This window comes from Colobus angolensis, unplaced genomic scaffold, assembly GCF_000951035.1.
Source record: "Colobus angolensis palliatus isolate OR3802 unplaced genomic scaffold, Cang.pa_1.0 Scaffold30, whole genome shotgun sequence".
Taxonomy (NCBI): Eukaryota; Metazoa; Chordata; class Mammalia; order Primates; family Cercopithecidae; genus Colobus; species Colobus angolensis.
This window is the reverse complement of record NW_012116266.1, coordinates 8,839,343-8,856,522: the sequence shown is the minus strand read 5'-3', so window position 1 is coordinate 8,856,522 and position 17,180 is coordinate 8,839,343. Positions and strand designations below refer to the sequence as shown.

Genomic DNA, 17,180 nt, shown 5'->3' with positions numbered 1-17,180 from the left:
TGCCTCAAAACCAAAGTGACAAATGACAAAGTAATTCTCTCACTATCTTGAGAGGCTCAGGCCAGGCTGCCTGGGTTCAAATACCAGCTGCACCGCTTAACTAAACCTTGTAGAAGTTACTTAAATTTTTGGTGCTTCAATTTCCTCAGCTTTAAAAAGGAAATAATGGTACCTACTACATAGGATCATTTTGAGAACTAAAAAGGCATTTAAAGGGCTTGACACAGTGTCTAGGACATGATAAGCCCTTAATAAATATTATCTACTGCTGTTATAATGATTAGCTATCCATCACCCAGCACAGCTTATTTAACTGGTTTCTATTAAGTGAAAGTAATTATTGTAGTAAAGTTGCATAAAATACTGAAATGAATCTTTGTCATTCTTTTGGCCACCTAGCTCAAAATGCACTTCCTGAGTTTGGATAATTCCTCACCTTATGAGTCTAGGTTACCTCTCACTAAGAAGCCAACATCATCATAATCATCATCATCATCATCAACAACAACAAAAGCCAGACACAGGCTGTTCAGGACTCCCTTGCGGCAGGACTTGTAGCATATGATTCAGGTTTGACTAGTCAGACACACCCAAACCAGGTCTAGCAACAGGAGCTAGTAATGCCAAGCAGCAGTGACAGGAAAACTGCAGCACAACTATGCCCATTTTCCCATATGCAGCAGCAGTGGTGGTCCCAGTGGCGGCATCTAGTGCCACTGTTGGCTGTGCACGATCAGCTGCATCCTCAAAGGGCTATTTTTGGTAGCATGACCATGGCTAGGTGCTCGTCTGCTACCAAGCTCACCTTATTTTCCAAGCCTGTATCTCTATCCTACCCAGAAACGCTTTAACCCACCCAATATTCTTTTCTGCTTCTATCAGCCTGGGTTAGTTTTCCTTGGTGCAATGCATCCTGCCAGACTGGTACAGATGATCAGGTCAGATGGTTTCATAAAATGTAAGTACACTCTTTCTACTTTGTTTTATTGGTTTATTGATTTGCAGTGTTCTTTACTTGGCTCCTGCTCAGGGACTGTTCTTGGATGATTTTTGTTTTAGTAATGCTGATATGTTAAAGAGGGCTTTTCTGGTTTTTGTTTTTTGACAGTTACACTTTCTTTCCTTCCCATCCCTTTTTTGGTGTGGGTGATTGTGTCTTAGGACAATCAAATTTTAATTGACTGGAATCTACCCTTAGGTAGAGAAAATCAGGCAACTAATGAGTATAAGAATAAAGGAAAACAGATGGAGAGGAACAAAATCAGTGCCCAGTGCAGGAGAGTATCACAACAGGCCTGTGAGCTCATTTAATGTAACTGGTTTATTTTACAGATAAAATACTTGAAACAAGGAACACACAGCTAATGACTCAGCCACAACTACAATAACTGCATCTCCAGACTTCTCATCCAGGGCTCCTGCCTCTATCCATTATACCAAGAGGCAAAAGGCAAATAACTAAAAAGCAAGCTGAGATCACATTAAATTTAACCTGACTATTCCACTGCAACAACTGAACGGACTGGAAACACTGGTCATAGTCACATTAAATTTAACCTGATTAATTATACGTTTTAGATTTATGGTTGTATATGATACTAATTTACATTTTCAAGAGGTTTTACAATTTACAAAGCAGTTAAATCCTTTCAACTGCTCTGAGATAAGGTAGCACTTTTTTTTTTTTTTTTTAAAGAGGTCTTGGTATTCATGTCTTGATAAATGTTTTAGCATCTCCCCTACCTGACTTTCCTGTCTCCCTTTTCGATTTGTTTTGGTTTTGAAGCTGTAGCTACAAAATGTGTCCATTGGGAAGAAAGCGATATCAATGTATTTCAACAAAGGGGCCCATTGATTGAAACCATCATAAAATATATGGGATGCTGTTATTAACTCCATTTTACAAATGAGGAAACAGAAGCCCAGAGAGATTAAGTGGTTTGGCCAAGATTAAATAACCATTAAATGGCACAGTCACTACAAGGTTCATTTTAAAAAAACATATACATTGAGCATTTAATGTGTCAGGCTGGGTAAGCAAGATACAGTGCTAGTTAACTCCTAGGTAAGCACAAATTTCTGTAACCAGTATATTACTTTCTAACCACTGTTATTGAAACTTTTATTTTACTGTCTTCTGGAATTTTAGCAGCTGGACAATCAGTAAATACTTTTCTACTTACACAAGATTCATGTAACCAGATCTGTTTGGAGACCGATGGTGATATATATTTGACTAAAAGGTCTGAACTCAAAAGCATGTTTTGCATCATTTGTCTAGATTCTCTAAAGTAAAAGTAATTCTCAAATGTCTTCGAATGAACAAAAAATTGACAAGAGTATGAAGTTGACTGCATTACTGTATAATCAATTATTGGAACCTTGATTTAACAAGCTATTTTCATTTTCAGTCCAATGGCATACAAAGAGGAAATTTTATTCTTTGTAGTTTCTCCAATTTCTTTGTAAAGATTATGAAAGTAATTTGCGAAAAATAAGCGAATTGACATGGAATATAAGGTGAATAATACATTTTTAAAATGTAGTTGCGTATAATGGAAAACGTCAGTCTTGTATATTCAGCTAAAACAAACCATTAGTGCAAGACCTAAATATTAATGAGATCCGGGGTTTGCAACGAAATGTCATTGCTCCTTTTCCCCCAGAAAGTTAAAAGAAAAATGGGGAGAGCTTTTAAGTGAAAACTAAAGGTGTTGGTATCACAACTGGAAATGCAAGGATGCAGAAGAAATGGTAAGATGTGGGTGGGTAGTATCCCAGTAAACAACATAGACCTTCTAACAGACTTGAGGTGGCTGTCAAGCCTTTCAGACATGTGATTGATAATGAATGTCAGAGGAGCGTTTCCTTTTCCATCAACGCTTCAAGAGACAGCGTACCTCCACCAACATGGGGCGGAAGAGAACCCCTGTCACGGAGACAGGGCCGCCCCCGGCTCGCCTGGGCACGCCCCGTCCTGCCCTCGCAGCGGGGTCCCGCCCTTTCCGCCTTCCACTTCCTAGTAACCGTCCTCCCTTGCGCCATCTTCGCGGGACCCGATTGGCTGATGGGGCAACCGCCAACGGCTGTGGCGTTTAAACCTGAGCCGCTGCTACTGCTGCTTGCCGAGCGCCCTGAGCTAGGTGGGGGTCCCCCACGGTGAAAGAGAGGTAAGTTAGTGGCCTGCGGCGTTTCACGTGACCGCCCTCTCACTGTCGGGATCGGTGTCGTTCTTGAGCCGGTTCTCTAGGCGCTGTCCGCCTCGGTCTCCGGCTCGTCTTCCGCCCTCTGTCCTCCGGGATCCGGGACGGCACCCCTCTCCGGCTCCGAGGGGTTTGTTGACGGAGTCCTGTTTTGGCTTTGAATCGCTGCCTCTTGTTTCTGAGATTTGAGCGTCCGGCAGGGTGAGCAGGGAGAGCCACCATTTAGGTCAGCTACTTAAGGGAAGAAATTTCTGTCTCTGGGACTGCTGTACTCTCTTGAACAGTTTCTAGGGCATTGTAAGCGCTCAGTACGTGTCTGCGGAATGAATGTTAGGGACTGCGTGCGAAAGTTCTCGAAGGAGCCCTCTCCTTTGGAGAGGCTGGCTGAAGGCGAAGAGGTGATGGAAGACTGGGGAGAACTTGGAACTTGGAACTTGAGCTACTTGATGTACAGGTGGGATTTCAGTAGAGAATAGGGAGGGACAATGTCCTGTTCAGTAGAGATGTCCTGTTCTATCCTATTCAGTAGAGAATAGGACAAATTTTTAGATGAGGTATCCAACTCAGGAGAATTGGATGTGGAACTGAGTATTTCGTATTTAGAGATAGTCGAGATGCTGGCCGGACAAGTGTCACAGAGTTGTAATAAATAGGTGCTGGTATTGAGTGCTGACTGTATACTAGGTCCTGTACTAGACACTGTACATACATTGGCTCATTTAGTCCCTACAAGGAGATGACCTGATTTTTTATGGTTTTATAAATCTGGAAATTGAGACGAAGAGGTGTTGAGATCACATAGCTATGAAACGTTGGAACTGGAGCTCCAACACAGTTGTAATCACTATCATAATGTCTCAGTGTCTACATGGTAAATCACCCTGGAACAGTACTCCAAATGCCTGGTTCTGGCTCCTAAAGTTTCCCTTGGTAAGGCCATTGATGTAGGGGGTGACAGGGCAATGTGAAGGAACACTCCCAGATTTCTGGCATGAGGATTTGAATAGGTGATTGACAGTGTCATTTATTAAATTAAGGAATTGTGTCAGAACCAGTTTATTGGGGAGGGCAGTCCAGCTGTGGTTTCCTAATTAGTAGAATGAAATTTGATATTCCAGACTGGATTTTTTGGGAGATGAAGAAGATTTCTATGTTAGGATCCCTTTCAGGTGTGTGAGATGCAACAGTTTGAGGGGAGTTTCTGTGTTCTACTGTCTATGAGATAGATAGTGATGTTTGATTTTAAAGTTTCTTTTTGGCAAAGTGTTTAAAAGAACCGTTGAGCCTTAATCTTGAAAAGTTTGTGGTTCAACTTATTCCCCATTGCAGAAATTTCTTCTGAAACCATCTTTCCATTATTTGCTTGACACCTCCCAACATCTGCTTAACACTTTCAAAGGAGACCCATTCCAAGAGTGGGCAGTTTTTCTATTGGAAAGTTCTTCCATTCATTCATAGTCACTTCTTCCACAAATGTTTATCCAGCAGCTGCTATGTGGCAGGCATATTTCTGTACTAAGGTACAGAAGCAAACAAACTTGACAAAAGTTTATGTCCTCATTGAACTTACAATTTAGTAGGAGAAAACAGATAATAAGTTAAATAAACTATTTAATTTTATCTTAGACATTGGTAAGTTAATGGAAAAAAATAAAACAGAAGGGGAGAATGGGGGTAAGTGTGCAATTTTTAAGTAGTTTGGACTGGGAAGTCTCACTAAGAAAGTGACATTTTGGCAAATGCTCGAAGGAAGTGAGCAAGCCCTGTGGTCATTTGAAGGAAGAGCTGATACAAAGGGAAAAAGGAATAAAATGACAGTATATTCAAGGATGGGAATTTTTAGGGAGGAGGGAAGATGAATGGTCTGCACACATGAATGTGTTGTAGCCTCTAGAAGGGGTGTGGGAGGGAAAACAGCCCCTGCCTGACAGGACTGCAGGAGGGTGGTTCAAGAAGATGAACATTCAGAAAAGAGATTGAGGCTGTAGAGGTTTGGTTGATGATGGAATGTGAGTTCTAGAGGACCTCATGAGTCTGGCAAGGGTAAGATAGGTAGGCTGTATTCATTTCCTTTGGCTGCTGTAACAAATTATCATAAATGAGGCGCTTAAAACAACAGAAATGTATTTCCCCACAGTTCTGGAGGCCAGAAGTCTAAATTCAGTTATCACTGAATTTTTCCCCCCTCAAGGTGTATTGCCAGCTGCACTCTCTCTGGAGGCTCTTCAGGAGAATCTGTTCCTTGCTTTGTCAGTTCCTGATGGCTGCTGGCAGTCCTTGGCATGTGGCTGCATCACTCCTGTTTCTGCTGTCTTTTGTAAGGACTCTTGTGATAGTATTTAGGCCTGCCTGGATAATCCAGGATAATCTCCCCATTACAAGATCTTCAATTTATTCAAATCTGCAAAGGCCCTTTTTCCACATGAGGTTTAGAATTAAAGGGATCTAATAACCTTGGGGGGCCATTTTCCAGCTTACCACAGGACCAGATGAGGTATATGTAGAGCTGAGGGGATTCGAGTGAGGGGGATGAATGTGACCTAGGAGTTGAGGGATTCTTGCCATGATTGACATAGTGAGCTGAGTTCTGGATTGCCATAGTGAGCTGAGTCCTGTGGACTCAAGGCAGGTAGTGGTGGGGAGGCTGAGTATTGAGGGTTAGGCAGGTGCAGGGGACGGGTTTTTTTTTTTTTTTTTAGGTCTCTGCAGATGGAGGTAAGGAGGCTTGGGGAGGAAATGGAGCCATGGGGGAGGTTGGTCTTACATGACTCAACATCAAGCACTCCTTCTCAGTGAAGCTGTTTCTGATCCTTTTCCTCTGCCCAGGCACAGTTAATCACTTCTCCTCTGCATTGTGTATTGTAGCTATTACTCTTGTAATACTACAATGTAATGATTTCTTTATCTTCCTGTTTCTATAATAGGCCATAAATCTAATAGACAAATTTAAGATTTCCTATTTCTCCAACCCCCTTCCCCACCTTGGATTAGGTATATCTCTTCTGTACTTCCTTTAAACTCTATGTATATCTCTAAGGTTACACTTCTTACATTGTATGAAAGCACTGTCTGTACCCACATTCCATGCATTCCATGAGGGCAGAGACCATATCCTGTCATCTGTCCCCTGCACCTGTACATAGATGATTAATGTAGGTTTAAATGAAAAAAATAATCATTTACCTTTTTGGATTATACCTTAAGCCACTTTTGATTACATTCATACTTTCAGATTTTATACAAAGTTTAGCAAATACTTAATGCACAGACTATATGCAGTCATGATTATTACTTTTTAAAATGTATTTATCAGTTATCCTTTTTCTTTTATTAATCAATACTATGATTTTTTTTTCTTTCACTTCAGTGATGGCGTGCCCAGTGATGGAAACTGGCTCACTTTTTACCTCAGGAATTAAGAGACATGTGAAAGACAAAAGAACTTCAAAGACTGCTAAGTTGAATGTTTCTCTTGCTTCAAAAATAAAAACAAAAATTCTAAGTAAGTGCCATTAGTTTTAAAATACACTCACATTTTAACTTTTCCCCAGAATTGTTTTATGTTTTCTACCTTATTTTATCAAATACAGAAAATTACTAAAATGACTATTTTGTTAACTGATAACTTTTTAAATTTGATCCTTCCTATCTCCTTCAACTCCTGTTAGTTGGGTGGTTTTGATGATTTACCCTAAGTGTGACAGCTGAATTTTCAGCAGTGAGGCTGCGTGGCCCAAGACAGCTACTTTCTACAGCGCAGAAAAAAATACCAACATGATTTTTCTGGAAAAGACGTAATAAGTGTAGCAGGTTGTTCTGGCATGTTGTGGCAACTGGATGATGGGTAGCCTAGAGGAGGTTGGCTCACACTGGGTGCTTTTATATATATGTGTGTGTGACTTTATATAGGCAATCTTACGAAGACACTGAGCACTTTGGAAATGGAATTTCATGAATTCTGGAGTTAAGGCATCAGAAGGGCAAAAAAAAAAAAAAGGTGGGAAAACTCCAAGATAAATTTTCATTACTTCTGAAAATTATCTCAGTGTTCATAACCATCTTAGCAGGAGTCGGAGAGGTATCCTTTTAGTCACATTATCTGCTTATACAGCTCTGTGAAGGACAATCACGTGTGACTTCTAAAACAACCCAGCCTCCTGGGTGCCTGTAAATCATGATGCAGCTCCCACCCAGGTCTCTAGGGCCACTCCTTACATTGCCTCTTGCTTCCTCCCTTTGGCAAGACTATTCCATACCCCATGTTACAAAGGAATATGCTGACTTTGAGGAGTACAATAGGAAAATGTTATTACTCTTTATCTTCTGGAAATCCTAAGCTGGTTCTAGTCAGTTTCCATTTGTTATGCCAGGGATGGCTATCCAAAACTACTCTCTCTGCCAAAGGTAAAGTACTGTTTTGGACCCTGTTTTGCAGAATCCCAAGTTTTCCCTGAGTACTTACAAAATGTTATTATATTTTATAAAACTTATTTCACATACACTAGACTTTTATTCAGTGGCATATGTTATTGAATGGTGACATGTAAGTTAAAATTATGAAAATATAATGATGTTTTAAATATACTAAGGGAACACACTGTATTTAAGGTAAGCTCTACCAATGAATTCACAAGGAAATTTCTTTGCTTCCAACAGAAAAGCATTCCAGGAGTGATTTAAATCATATTTACATAGTGCTTTTAAAGAGAAGTCAAGTTTAGATTGCAGTAGATGCCTAGAAATAAGAGGTAGGATCTTTCAGATGGCAGTAAGAGCTTCCACGGGGTTTAGATTATCTGTCTAACATTAGAGTAAGTATGCCTCTATCACTCAAAGTTTGAAAATGGACTTTGGGAGTATTAAGTAATTCAGTTCTGGAGCTGTAGAAACTGGCTTTAGAATTTTCACAGATTGGCTATCCTCATTCCTGTGGGACATTTCCAGTTAGAGCTGCAGAATCAGTTTCTCAATTCTGTCTGCTAGTCAAACGTAGGAAAGCAGGTCGAGCAACAAGTATCAAGATTTAGTTTTTGTGACTGATCTAATTATGTAGAATGCTGTGTCTGTGCTGCAGTCCTCTTACTCCTAACTTTTTATACATATTCTGCATTCCTCACAACTCTTGAATTCATCATCTTCTGTCTAGCTTTCATTTCTTCAGCTCTAAACTGTGAGTTTATTTTTCTCAAAACTACATCTGTATTGTTATTCTCTTTTCCAGTCTTCAGTTAAAACTTATAAAGTGAAATGCATTTTGTCTAATGTAGTTTTACTAAGGAATACAAAATTTATTAAGGTGTAAGTTCAATATTAACTCATTTTAAAAATCTTTTTACAGATAATTCTTCTATTTTCAAAATATCTTTAAAGCACAACAACAGGGCATTAGCTCAGGCTCTTAGTAGAGAAAAAGAGAATTCTCGAAGAATTACAACTGAAAAGATGCTATTGCAAAAAGAAGTAGAGAAACTGAATTTTGAGAATACATTTCTTCGCCTAAAGCTGAATAACTTGGTATGGAAGCTATATTGTTTTTGAATTCTAATTATAACTTAAATCTTTTAGCTGCATTATTATAGAAGCTCTAAAAATATTTTTCAGATCTCCAATTGTGAAAAATTATTGAAAGTCAGTATGCCATGTAAGTCTATGTTAAAGGACAAACTGTTAATGGGTAATAAAATATGTGTTTTAAATCTGCATTCTAAATGTGTGCTTGTGTGCTGTGTAAACCAGTATAATACCTTGACCAACATTCGATTGCTAATCATAAGGAAAGCTTGGTACATTAATACATTTTTAAAAGATGGTCATAGTTCTTCCAGTGTTCTTGATAGGAAAGGAGTTCCTAGAATGTTGTTATTCTTTTTTAATCTCAGCATTTACCTGGCCACAAGCCAAACAGAATGAAGATTATAGTTGTTTCTTTTCCTTCCGAATTTCAACTCTGTTCACAGACAGGGCAGTGAGAGCCAATGATTAGCTAGGCTACAACTATAGATCTAAATCTAAAATAAGTAGAACTTATTTATAATGGAAAAAGGACCTACTCTACTTGTGGGTTAAATTACTGTGGCTGACAAACTGTTCTCTTGCCATGTGATATATTATTATAAGAAGATAGAAAAATGTTTATAGGAAAACGTATAATTGTTAGTTCCAAAGCATTCAACGTGTGTGTGTGTGTGTGTGTGTGTGTACATGTATGTATGTATGATATGTATGACTATTTGGACTATATAACACTATTTGGTACTATATAATGTACCATTTTAGCTGAATGTGATCTCAATTTTTTACCTCAATGTGATATCAATTATTTTTTAAGTTTTCTCACATGGATGGCATTCATAAACTCTTGATATTATAAAACATTCCAAGTCTTAACTGATTAAAAGGGGTCTTTATTTTACATGTGCAGAATAAGAAGCTTATAGACATAGAAGCTCTCATGAACAATAACTTGATAACTGCAATTGAAATGAGCAGTCTTTCTGAGGTAAGTAGAATTTATATGTAAATAGTGTCATTCTTTAGATTACAGAGGATCACTGAGATTAAATAACATCAAGGTTGGAGATTCATATTTCAAGTTTTGTGCAAAGGACTGATGATAATATCAGTTTTAACTGGCTAACAGCATATTATCATTTTGTATAATTGGTTATTGAAAATGTCATATGAAAATCAGGTTTTTATTAAAAGTAACAGGATTAGACAGGTTAGTGGAACATACTGGCTCCTAAATGGACTAAGAAACATGAAGACATTAGTAGAAAGGAAGCATTTTAAGTGAGGAAAGACTTTGGGGTTTTTGTTTGTTTGTTTGTTTGTTTGTTTGTTTTAAAGATGGACACAATTGAAAAACTGGGGAAAAAAATAGAGGGTGGTCCTACTTTATACTGTTTTCTAAAACAAATTCTAAATTTCCCAAATGCTTTTCGTGTGGTTCTTTTTGGAAAATTCAGAGGGCTGAGGTCAACATCTAGATTAAGGAAAAGTAAAAACTGGACAGCAGGTAGATGGAGAAGCTGGAGGTGAAGGCATAGTATACAATCTTGGTAGCTACCTTCTTGAACTTACTATTTAACAGACTACCTTTTGCATACCAAGCTTTAAAATTCTTTTTCTTTCTGGTTGTTATTAAGTCAGGCAGGTGATGGGTCATATAGACATACTGTTCTAACATCAGAACGAGATAAGAAAAGTATAGAGTAAAGTTTCACACATGCTTTTGTCTGCCTTCAGCTACTTTTTTCTCCATTCTCTCTTCTCCTTGTACCTCATGCAGGTGATTGCTTTCATCTGTTTCTTTATATAAAAACAAACAAATAAAAAAAAATTTTCTTTTGTTCTTTACACAAAAGATAGCATGCTATACCAGATGTTCTATACCTTACTTTTTATGTGACATATCTTGGGGATTTCTCCAAATGATTACGTGGAGTGATTCCTCATTCTCTTTTGGTGCTGCTTTGGATAGATCTAGAGTGGACTTGTAATCTACCTCACTAGGCTCCTGTTGTTGGACACTTGGGTTGTCCTTTGCTGTTGGCTTGTGTTAGTGTAGAGTGCCTTTCCCTCTTGCATCATTAACTTTTTTCCTCCCTTATGAATTATTCCCATCAGGATGCAAAACGTTGCAAATGCAAAAAATATGAATTATTCCCATCAGGATGCAAAAACGTTACCATCTCTCGTCTTAAACAAACAAACAAATAAACCTCTTATTCCACCTACTTCCCAGCTACTATCTCAGCTCTCTTCTTGCCTTTACAGCAAAGCTTTTTGAGAGATTTATTCACTATCTCTAGTTTCTCTTGATCCCATTCCAACTGGGTTTTCACCACCAATCCACCAAATCCTGAAAGTTACCATTGATGCCCATGTTGCGAAAACCCATGGATAATTCTTGGTTCTTATATTGACTTCTCATGACTTTTAGAGTACTACACTCTACTAAGTCTCTTCCTACCCTTCTGGCTATTCTTTTTCAGTCTGTTTGCTGGTTTCTCTTTGTTTTCCTAAGTTTTGGAAATGCCTTATGACTCAGTTCTTGGACTTCTCTTTTCTATCTACATTCACTCCTCCTAAATAATTTTATTCTATCTTATGGTTTTAGTTACTGCTGTACACTGATGACTTTCAAATTTGTAACTCCAGCCTGACCATCTCCTCTGACCTCCAGACGATTTATATCTAATTAGCTGCTTGGCATCTGGACGTCTAAAAGGCATCTCAAATTTCACATTTGCCACCAAACCAGTTCCTTATGAGATTTTCATCTAAGATAATCACAACTCTCTTTTCCTATCTTTTTCTCACACCCTATATCTGATACTTTGGCAAATCATTTTAGTTCTGCCTTCAAAATCAGTCTGCAATTCTACCAGTTCTCACAACCCTCTTTCACTACCCATGTCCAAGGCACCATTATCTCTCACTTACATATTGTATTAATAATAGCATCCCAACTTGGCCTTCTTTTTCTCTTGTTTCTCTATGTATTCTCTTCTTCTTATAACAGCCAGAATGATCCTGTTAAAATGTTAGTCTCTGCTTGAAACTCTCCAGTGAAGTCTTATCTATTGCTTGATATGATCTGAAAACTGAAACTCTTTGTTATTTCTTCCACCTCATTTACTACTCTCCTGTTTCTTCCACTCCTTAACCTTTTCAGTGCCGTTCTCTTCCCACTCCCTCAAACAGAGGTAAGTTGCTACCGCAGTGCTTTTGTACATATTCTGTCTGCATGCGACAAGTTTTATCCTTCAAATGCTGACTCAAAAGTGACTACAGTGAAGTCTTCCCTAGCAACTCTGCATAAATTTAAACACTCCCAACCCTTGTACCAACATTTCATATCCTGCTTTTCTTCTTTCATCTTTCTCCTTAACACTTAACACTGTATGACAATTTTGTTTATTGTTTATCCCATCAGAATGTAAGCTTTTTGAGTGCAGGGATGTCTTTACCAGAACAACATCTAGAACATAGTAGGATGCAATACACATGTATAAAATATTAGGTAGTGTTTCCCCAGTAAGAATGATGCTTGTTTTATATATAAGTAAGTAAGGTACGTATGTTTCCTGTAGTCCCTCTTTGATTGAGCTTTCTAAATAAAAATAATGCCAAATAATGTAAGTATCTTTTTAGCATGATGATGATGTGGTCTTTTTAAGTGTCTTAGTATGATTATTTATTTTAGTAACTTTCCTAATTTTACATTTCTGTAATAAACTTCAGAAGTGATTTATTTTTCTTTTAATGAGCTGCTGAATTCTTTTTTGCCAGTTTTGTTTAGGATTTTTCTATTGTTAGTTATAAGTGAGGACTCTGAAGTTTTTTTTCTATGCATAGAAAAAAACATAAGACCATACAGTCTTTAGGCATTGATAACAATTATATATATACTAAGCTCATAAAAAGAATTTGGATGTCTTTCTTCTTCTGTGTTCTTGAAAAGTGATACAGTATTAAAATTGTTTTTCTTTAAAGTTTTGGTAGAATTATTCTGTGAAACCATCTGGACCTGGGACTTTTTTGATGAGAGTGATAGTAGCTCTTTGTTGACTTTATTTATCCTATGGATATTGGTCCCCTTAGGAAAATGTCTTTCTTTCGTATTTAGTTTTATTGAATTATTTTTCTTTAGAAAGTTATCTGTTTAATCTAAGCTTTTTAACTGATATTCACAGAGTTGACCAGAGTAGTCTGTCATTATTCTTTAATTTCGTCTGTGTTGTATTTCCCCAGTTGATTAATTTTGTGTATTTGGGCTTTTATTTGTCTATCCTCCCCCCGCCCCCCCACTGTCTTAGGTTGTTGTGGTTTTTCTATTTTATTTTATTCTTTTTTGAAAGAACCATCTTTCTAATTTAATGTTTGATGTTTCAAACATTTTTTGCTTTTATTTTTAATAAGTTATTTTGCCTTTTTGTGGTTCATTGTTACTTTTCTCACTTTGAGTCAATGCTTTTTTTATTGTTAACTGTAGGTAAGATGCCATTTCTCTCTCAATACTTTCAATTTTTTAAATTGTCTTTAGTTTTGAGAATTTTGACTTTGATGTGTTTTGCCATGAATTTCCTTGGGTTTATCTTTTTGAGGTTCACTCAGCTTCTTGAATTTGTAGGTTGATGTCTTTATCAAGTTTGGAAAAATGTTCAACCATTATGTCCCCAAATACTTTTCCAGTCCTGAACTCTTTCTCTTTCTCCTTTCCTTCTAGGACTCTGATGACATGAATGTTTTATCTTTTTTGCTATTCCACAAATCCCTAACCCTCTGTTATTTTTTTCAGTCTCTTTTCTCTCTTGTTCAGTTTGGGTAATTTCTATTGTTCTATCTCCAAGTTCACAGATTTTTCCCCTTTTTGTTTTCTTGGTTTTGCTGTTGAGCCCATTTAATTTGTTTTATTTGGTAATTACATTTTTAAGTTCTGAGCTCCATTTGGCTCTTTACATCTATTTGTTTGCTGAGATGTTCCATTTTTTCATTTGTTTTAAGCATGTTAGTAATTGCTTGTTGAAGCATTGTTATGATACCTTTTTTAAAATCTTCGTCAGATAATTCCAACATTTGTGTCATCTCAGTGTTGGTATCTATTATCCTTTCTCATTAAAATTTAGAGTTACCTGATCTTTGGCATGACGAGTGATTGATTTTTGATTGTATCTTGGGACATTTTAGGTGCATTATAAGACATTCGATCTTATTTCCATCTTCTGTTTAAGGAGACCTCCTTTGACACTACACTGGTGGTAAGGGGAGGTGCTGCCTACTGCCAAGTGGGTACTGAAGTTTAGACTTCCCATTCAGCCTCTGTTGACAGCACTGTGGTGGGCATAACTGATGAGTGGAGCTGGGAGTTCAGGCTGACACCACTGTCGCTGGAACAGGGAAGGGCACCTCATTACTTTCATGGCCTCTGCTGACATGAGGATGAGGAGGATAATGAAGGGGGGAGGTTGTTACTCCTGAAGAGTGATGAAAATCCTAGTTCTTTATTAAACCACTTCTATCCCCACCATAGAGGAGAGGGAGGGGAACTCCTTCCTATCACTGAATGGGGATGTATAGCATATATACATTTTATTTTCTGTGTATTACGATGTTTTTACATCTTTTAAAATATTATTGGCTGGAGACACTGCCCTTCTCAGGGCTAGCCAATTTTTAGAGATAGCAAGGGACCAGCCAGGAGCTTGTCTTTTGTTTTAGTCTGTTTTCTGCTGCTATAACAGAATACCACATATAGGGTAATTTATCATTTTCTTTTCTTTTTTTCATTTGAGATTTCATTCTCTAAAAAGACTGGGTAATTTATAAAGAACAGAGATTCATTTGGTTCACAGTTCTGGAGGCTAGGAAGTCCAAGAGCATGATGCTAACATCTGGTATGTGTCATCCCATGATAGAAGGTGGAAGGGTGAGAAAGCATGCAAGACAGAAAAGGAGACCAGACTCCTGTAACTAACCCACTCCTGCAATAACAGCATTAATCCATTCGTGAGGGCAGAGCCCTCATGACATAATTACCTCTTAAAGGTCCTGCCTCTTAATACCATCACAATGGTAATTCAGTTTCAACATGAGTTTTGGAGGAGACAGTCAAACCATAGCACTTTTGATATGCAAGCTAACTAATCCAGAGCCATACCTCCCCTGTCTGGCCCTTATATCTCAGGAGGCAGTGGTCCTCTGCTTTGATTGTCCCTGGGTCAGGTACTAGGCAACCAGGGACCTACCTCTCCTATGTCTTAGAGCCTGCCAGAATTATTCAAACTAGCCAATTCTAGACTATTCACCCTGCCCTGCCTTGCCTTTCCTGTGGAAACTCCGGTAATAGGCTCTGGCCTAAACCTTCCCCTCATTCCCATCTTCTGCCTCCTGACCATCCTAGTGTCTTTTCTGTGTGGCTCTGCATGGCCTGCTGTACCTCTTGTCTGTAGGACCTGTGAGTATAATAAACTTTATTTTTTTCCTGAGTCTCTGCCTTCTTTTGATGGCTGCACCCAACTGACCATCTCATAAAAAGAATATGAAACAGGATGGAGATCCAAATATGTCCTCCACTGACATTGCTGGGCGGGGATGTACTCTAACACTGGGCTGTCCCAAGCCTTTTTTGATGGTACGCCAGATTTGGAAAAGAGTTGTCTTATTATAGCCTGGTGAGTGTGGAAGTTTAGGTTCCCCATTTGACCTTTGTGCTTTTGTCAAAAATTAGTTGGCCAAATATATGTGAATCCATTTCTGGACTCTCAGTTCTATGTCATTGATCTATTTGTCTATGATTATGATAACACTACACTGCCTCAATTACTGTAACCCTCCTAACTTTTTTCTTTTTCAAAGTTTTTGTTGTTGTTGTTGTTGTTTTAGCTATTCTAGGTCTTTTGCATTTTCATATGAATTTTAAAATCAGCTTGATAATTTGGTGCCATTCCCTTGTTTCTATTACAGCTTAGCTCTGTAATAAGAAACATGGTTGTGTGTTGCCTAATTTTCTGGTCTTTATTAATAATTAAAAACATGTTTGTATCTGAAAATTTAGAAATGTGGATAAGCAAATATATAAAAGATATATTAAAATCACCCAGATTTTGAATTTTAAAAGGCCATTTAAAAGATGTATTATAAAATTCAATAAAATATTACATAACACATACATAGATATAAACATATTGCATGTATGTAAAGATATTGTATTTGTGTAGGTATAGTCATGTATTTATTCCTACACATGGAGGAATGTTGAGGTTATTTACCAAAATATTGGCAGTGATTATCTTTCGTTGGCATAATTAAGGATGAACTGTGTTTTAACCTTATCACATTATTCTCATTAAACTATTAAAGGCAAATGCAAGAAATGTTCTTTTACTATTAATGTCATTGTATAATTTGGTACTGTGATAACTAACATGATTTAATAAGGTTAGAAACTTTCTGTTTTCTTTATTCTTTTCAAAAATAGTTCCATCAGAGTTCCTTTCTACTGTCAGCTAGCAAGAAGAAACGAATTAGTAAACAGTGCAAGTTGATGCGTCTTCCATTTGCAAGGTAAATATGGGCTTGAATTACACTAGTTCAGAGTATATAGATTTTATATAACACAATTAGTGTTTGTATTGTACAATGTTCAGGATCATCAACCTGTAGTTATCTACTAAGGTAGAAATGAGGTAGTTTGTAGTGTCTTGCTATAGGTTGTTTCTCTAGGAATTTGAGGAAACTTACACTCAATCCCCAAACCAGGTTTATTTGTAATGCCTTGCCACTTTACAGTTCTTTTTTTTCTTTTCATCTAGTTCACACCTGGCCTCGTATTGATTTTTCCTGGGTAAATCTGATGACTGTTTCTACCTTTATTATCTTGTGTACTGTCCTAAGCTTTAAAATTAACTTTTGTCAGCTGGCCGGGCATGATGGCTCATGTCTGTAATCCCAGCACTTTGGGAGGCTGAGTTGGGAGGATCACGAGGTTAGGAGATCAAGACCATCCTGGCTAACACAGTGAAACCCCAAAATTAGCCAGGTGTGGTGGTGGGCGCCTGTAATCCCAGCTACTCAGGAGGCTGAGGCCGGAGAATGGCATGAACTCAGGAGGCAGAGCTTGCAGTGAGCCAAGATTGCGCCACTGCACTCCAGCCTGGGTGACAGAGCAAGACTCATTCTCAAAAACAAAACAAACAAAAAAAATTAACTTTTGTCTTTGCTCTTCTCCTCCTGTCCACAATTCTTATTTTTGATTAATTTGATTATAAGTTATAGAAAGCACCCTATTTCAAATCTATCATTTTACAAGTCAGTCAGTGACGCTCAGAAAGGCAAAATGATTGAATGAATTGATAGCATTGACCAAAATCCTCTTATCTCTTTTAGAAATGTTCTTTCTATTATATATAACTTATAGATTTAATGCTTTTACTTAAGTGTACAAGTAAATGTACTTATTTATTGAAATGC

General features: G+C 37.7%; 1 protein-coding gene across 1 annotated transcript in view; it reads left to right on the top strand.

Annotated features, from left to right (window-relative positions):
• The first annotated feature begins 3,059 nt into the window (after positions 1–3,059).
• The window catches only part of SGOL2 (shugoshin-like 2 (S. pombe)), a 54,032-nt gene continuing 39,911 nt past the window's right edge, over positions 3,060–17,180 (top strand). The window contains exons 1-5 of the mRNA XM_011949956.1: positions 3,060–3,170; positions 6,571–6,705; positions 8,542–8,717; positions 9,625–9,702; positions 16,189–16,274. Of these exons, the coding sequence (XP_011805346.1) occupies positions 6,573–6,705; positions 8,542–8,717; positions 9,625–9,702; positions 16,189–16,274 (473 nt within the window). The 5' untranslated portion in view covers positions 3,060–3,170; positions 6,571–6,572. The remainder of the gene's footprint in view (positions 3,171–6,570; positions 6,706–8,541; positions 8,718–9,624; positions 9,703–16,188; positions 16,275–17,180) is intronic.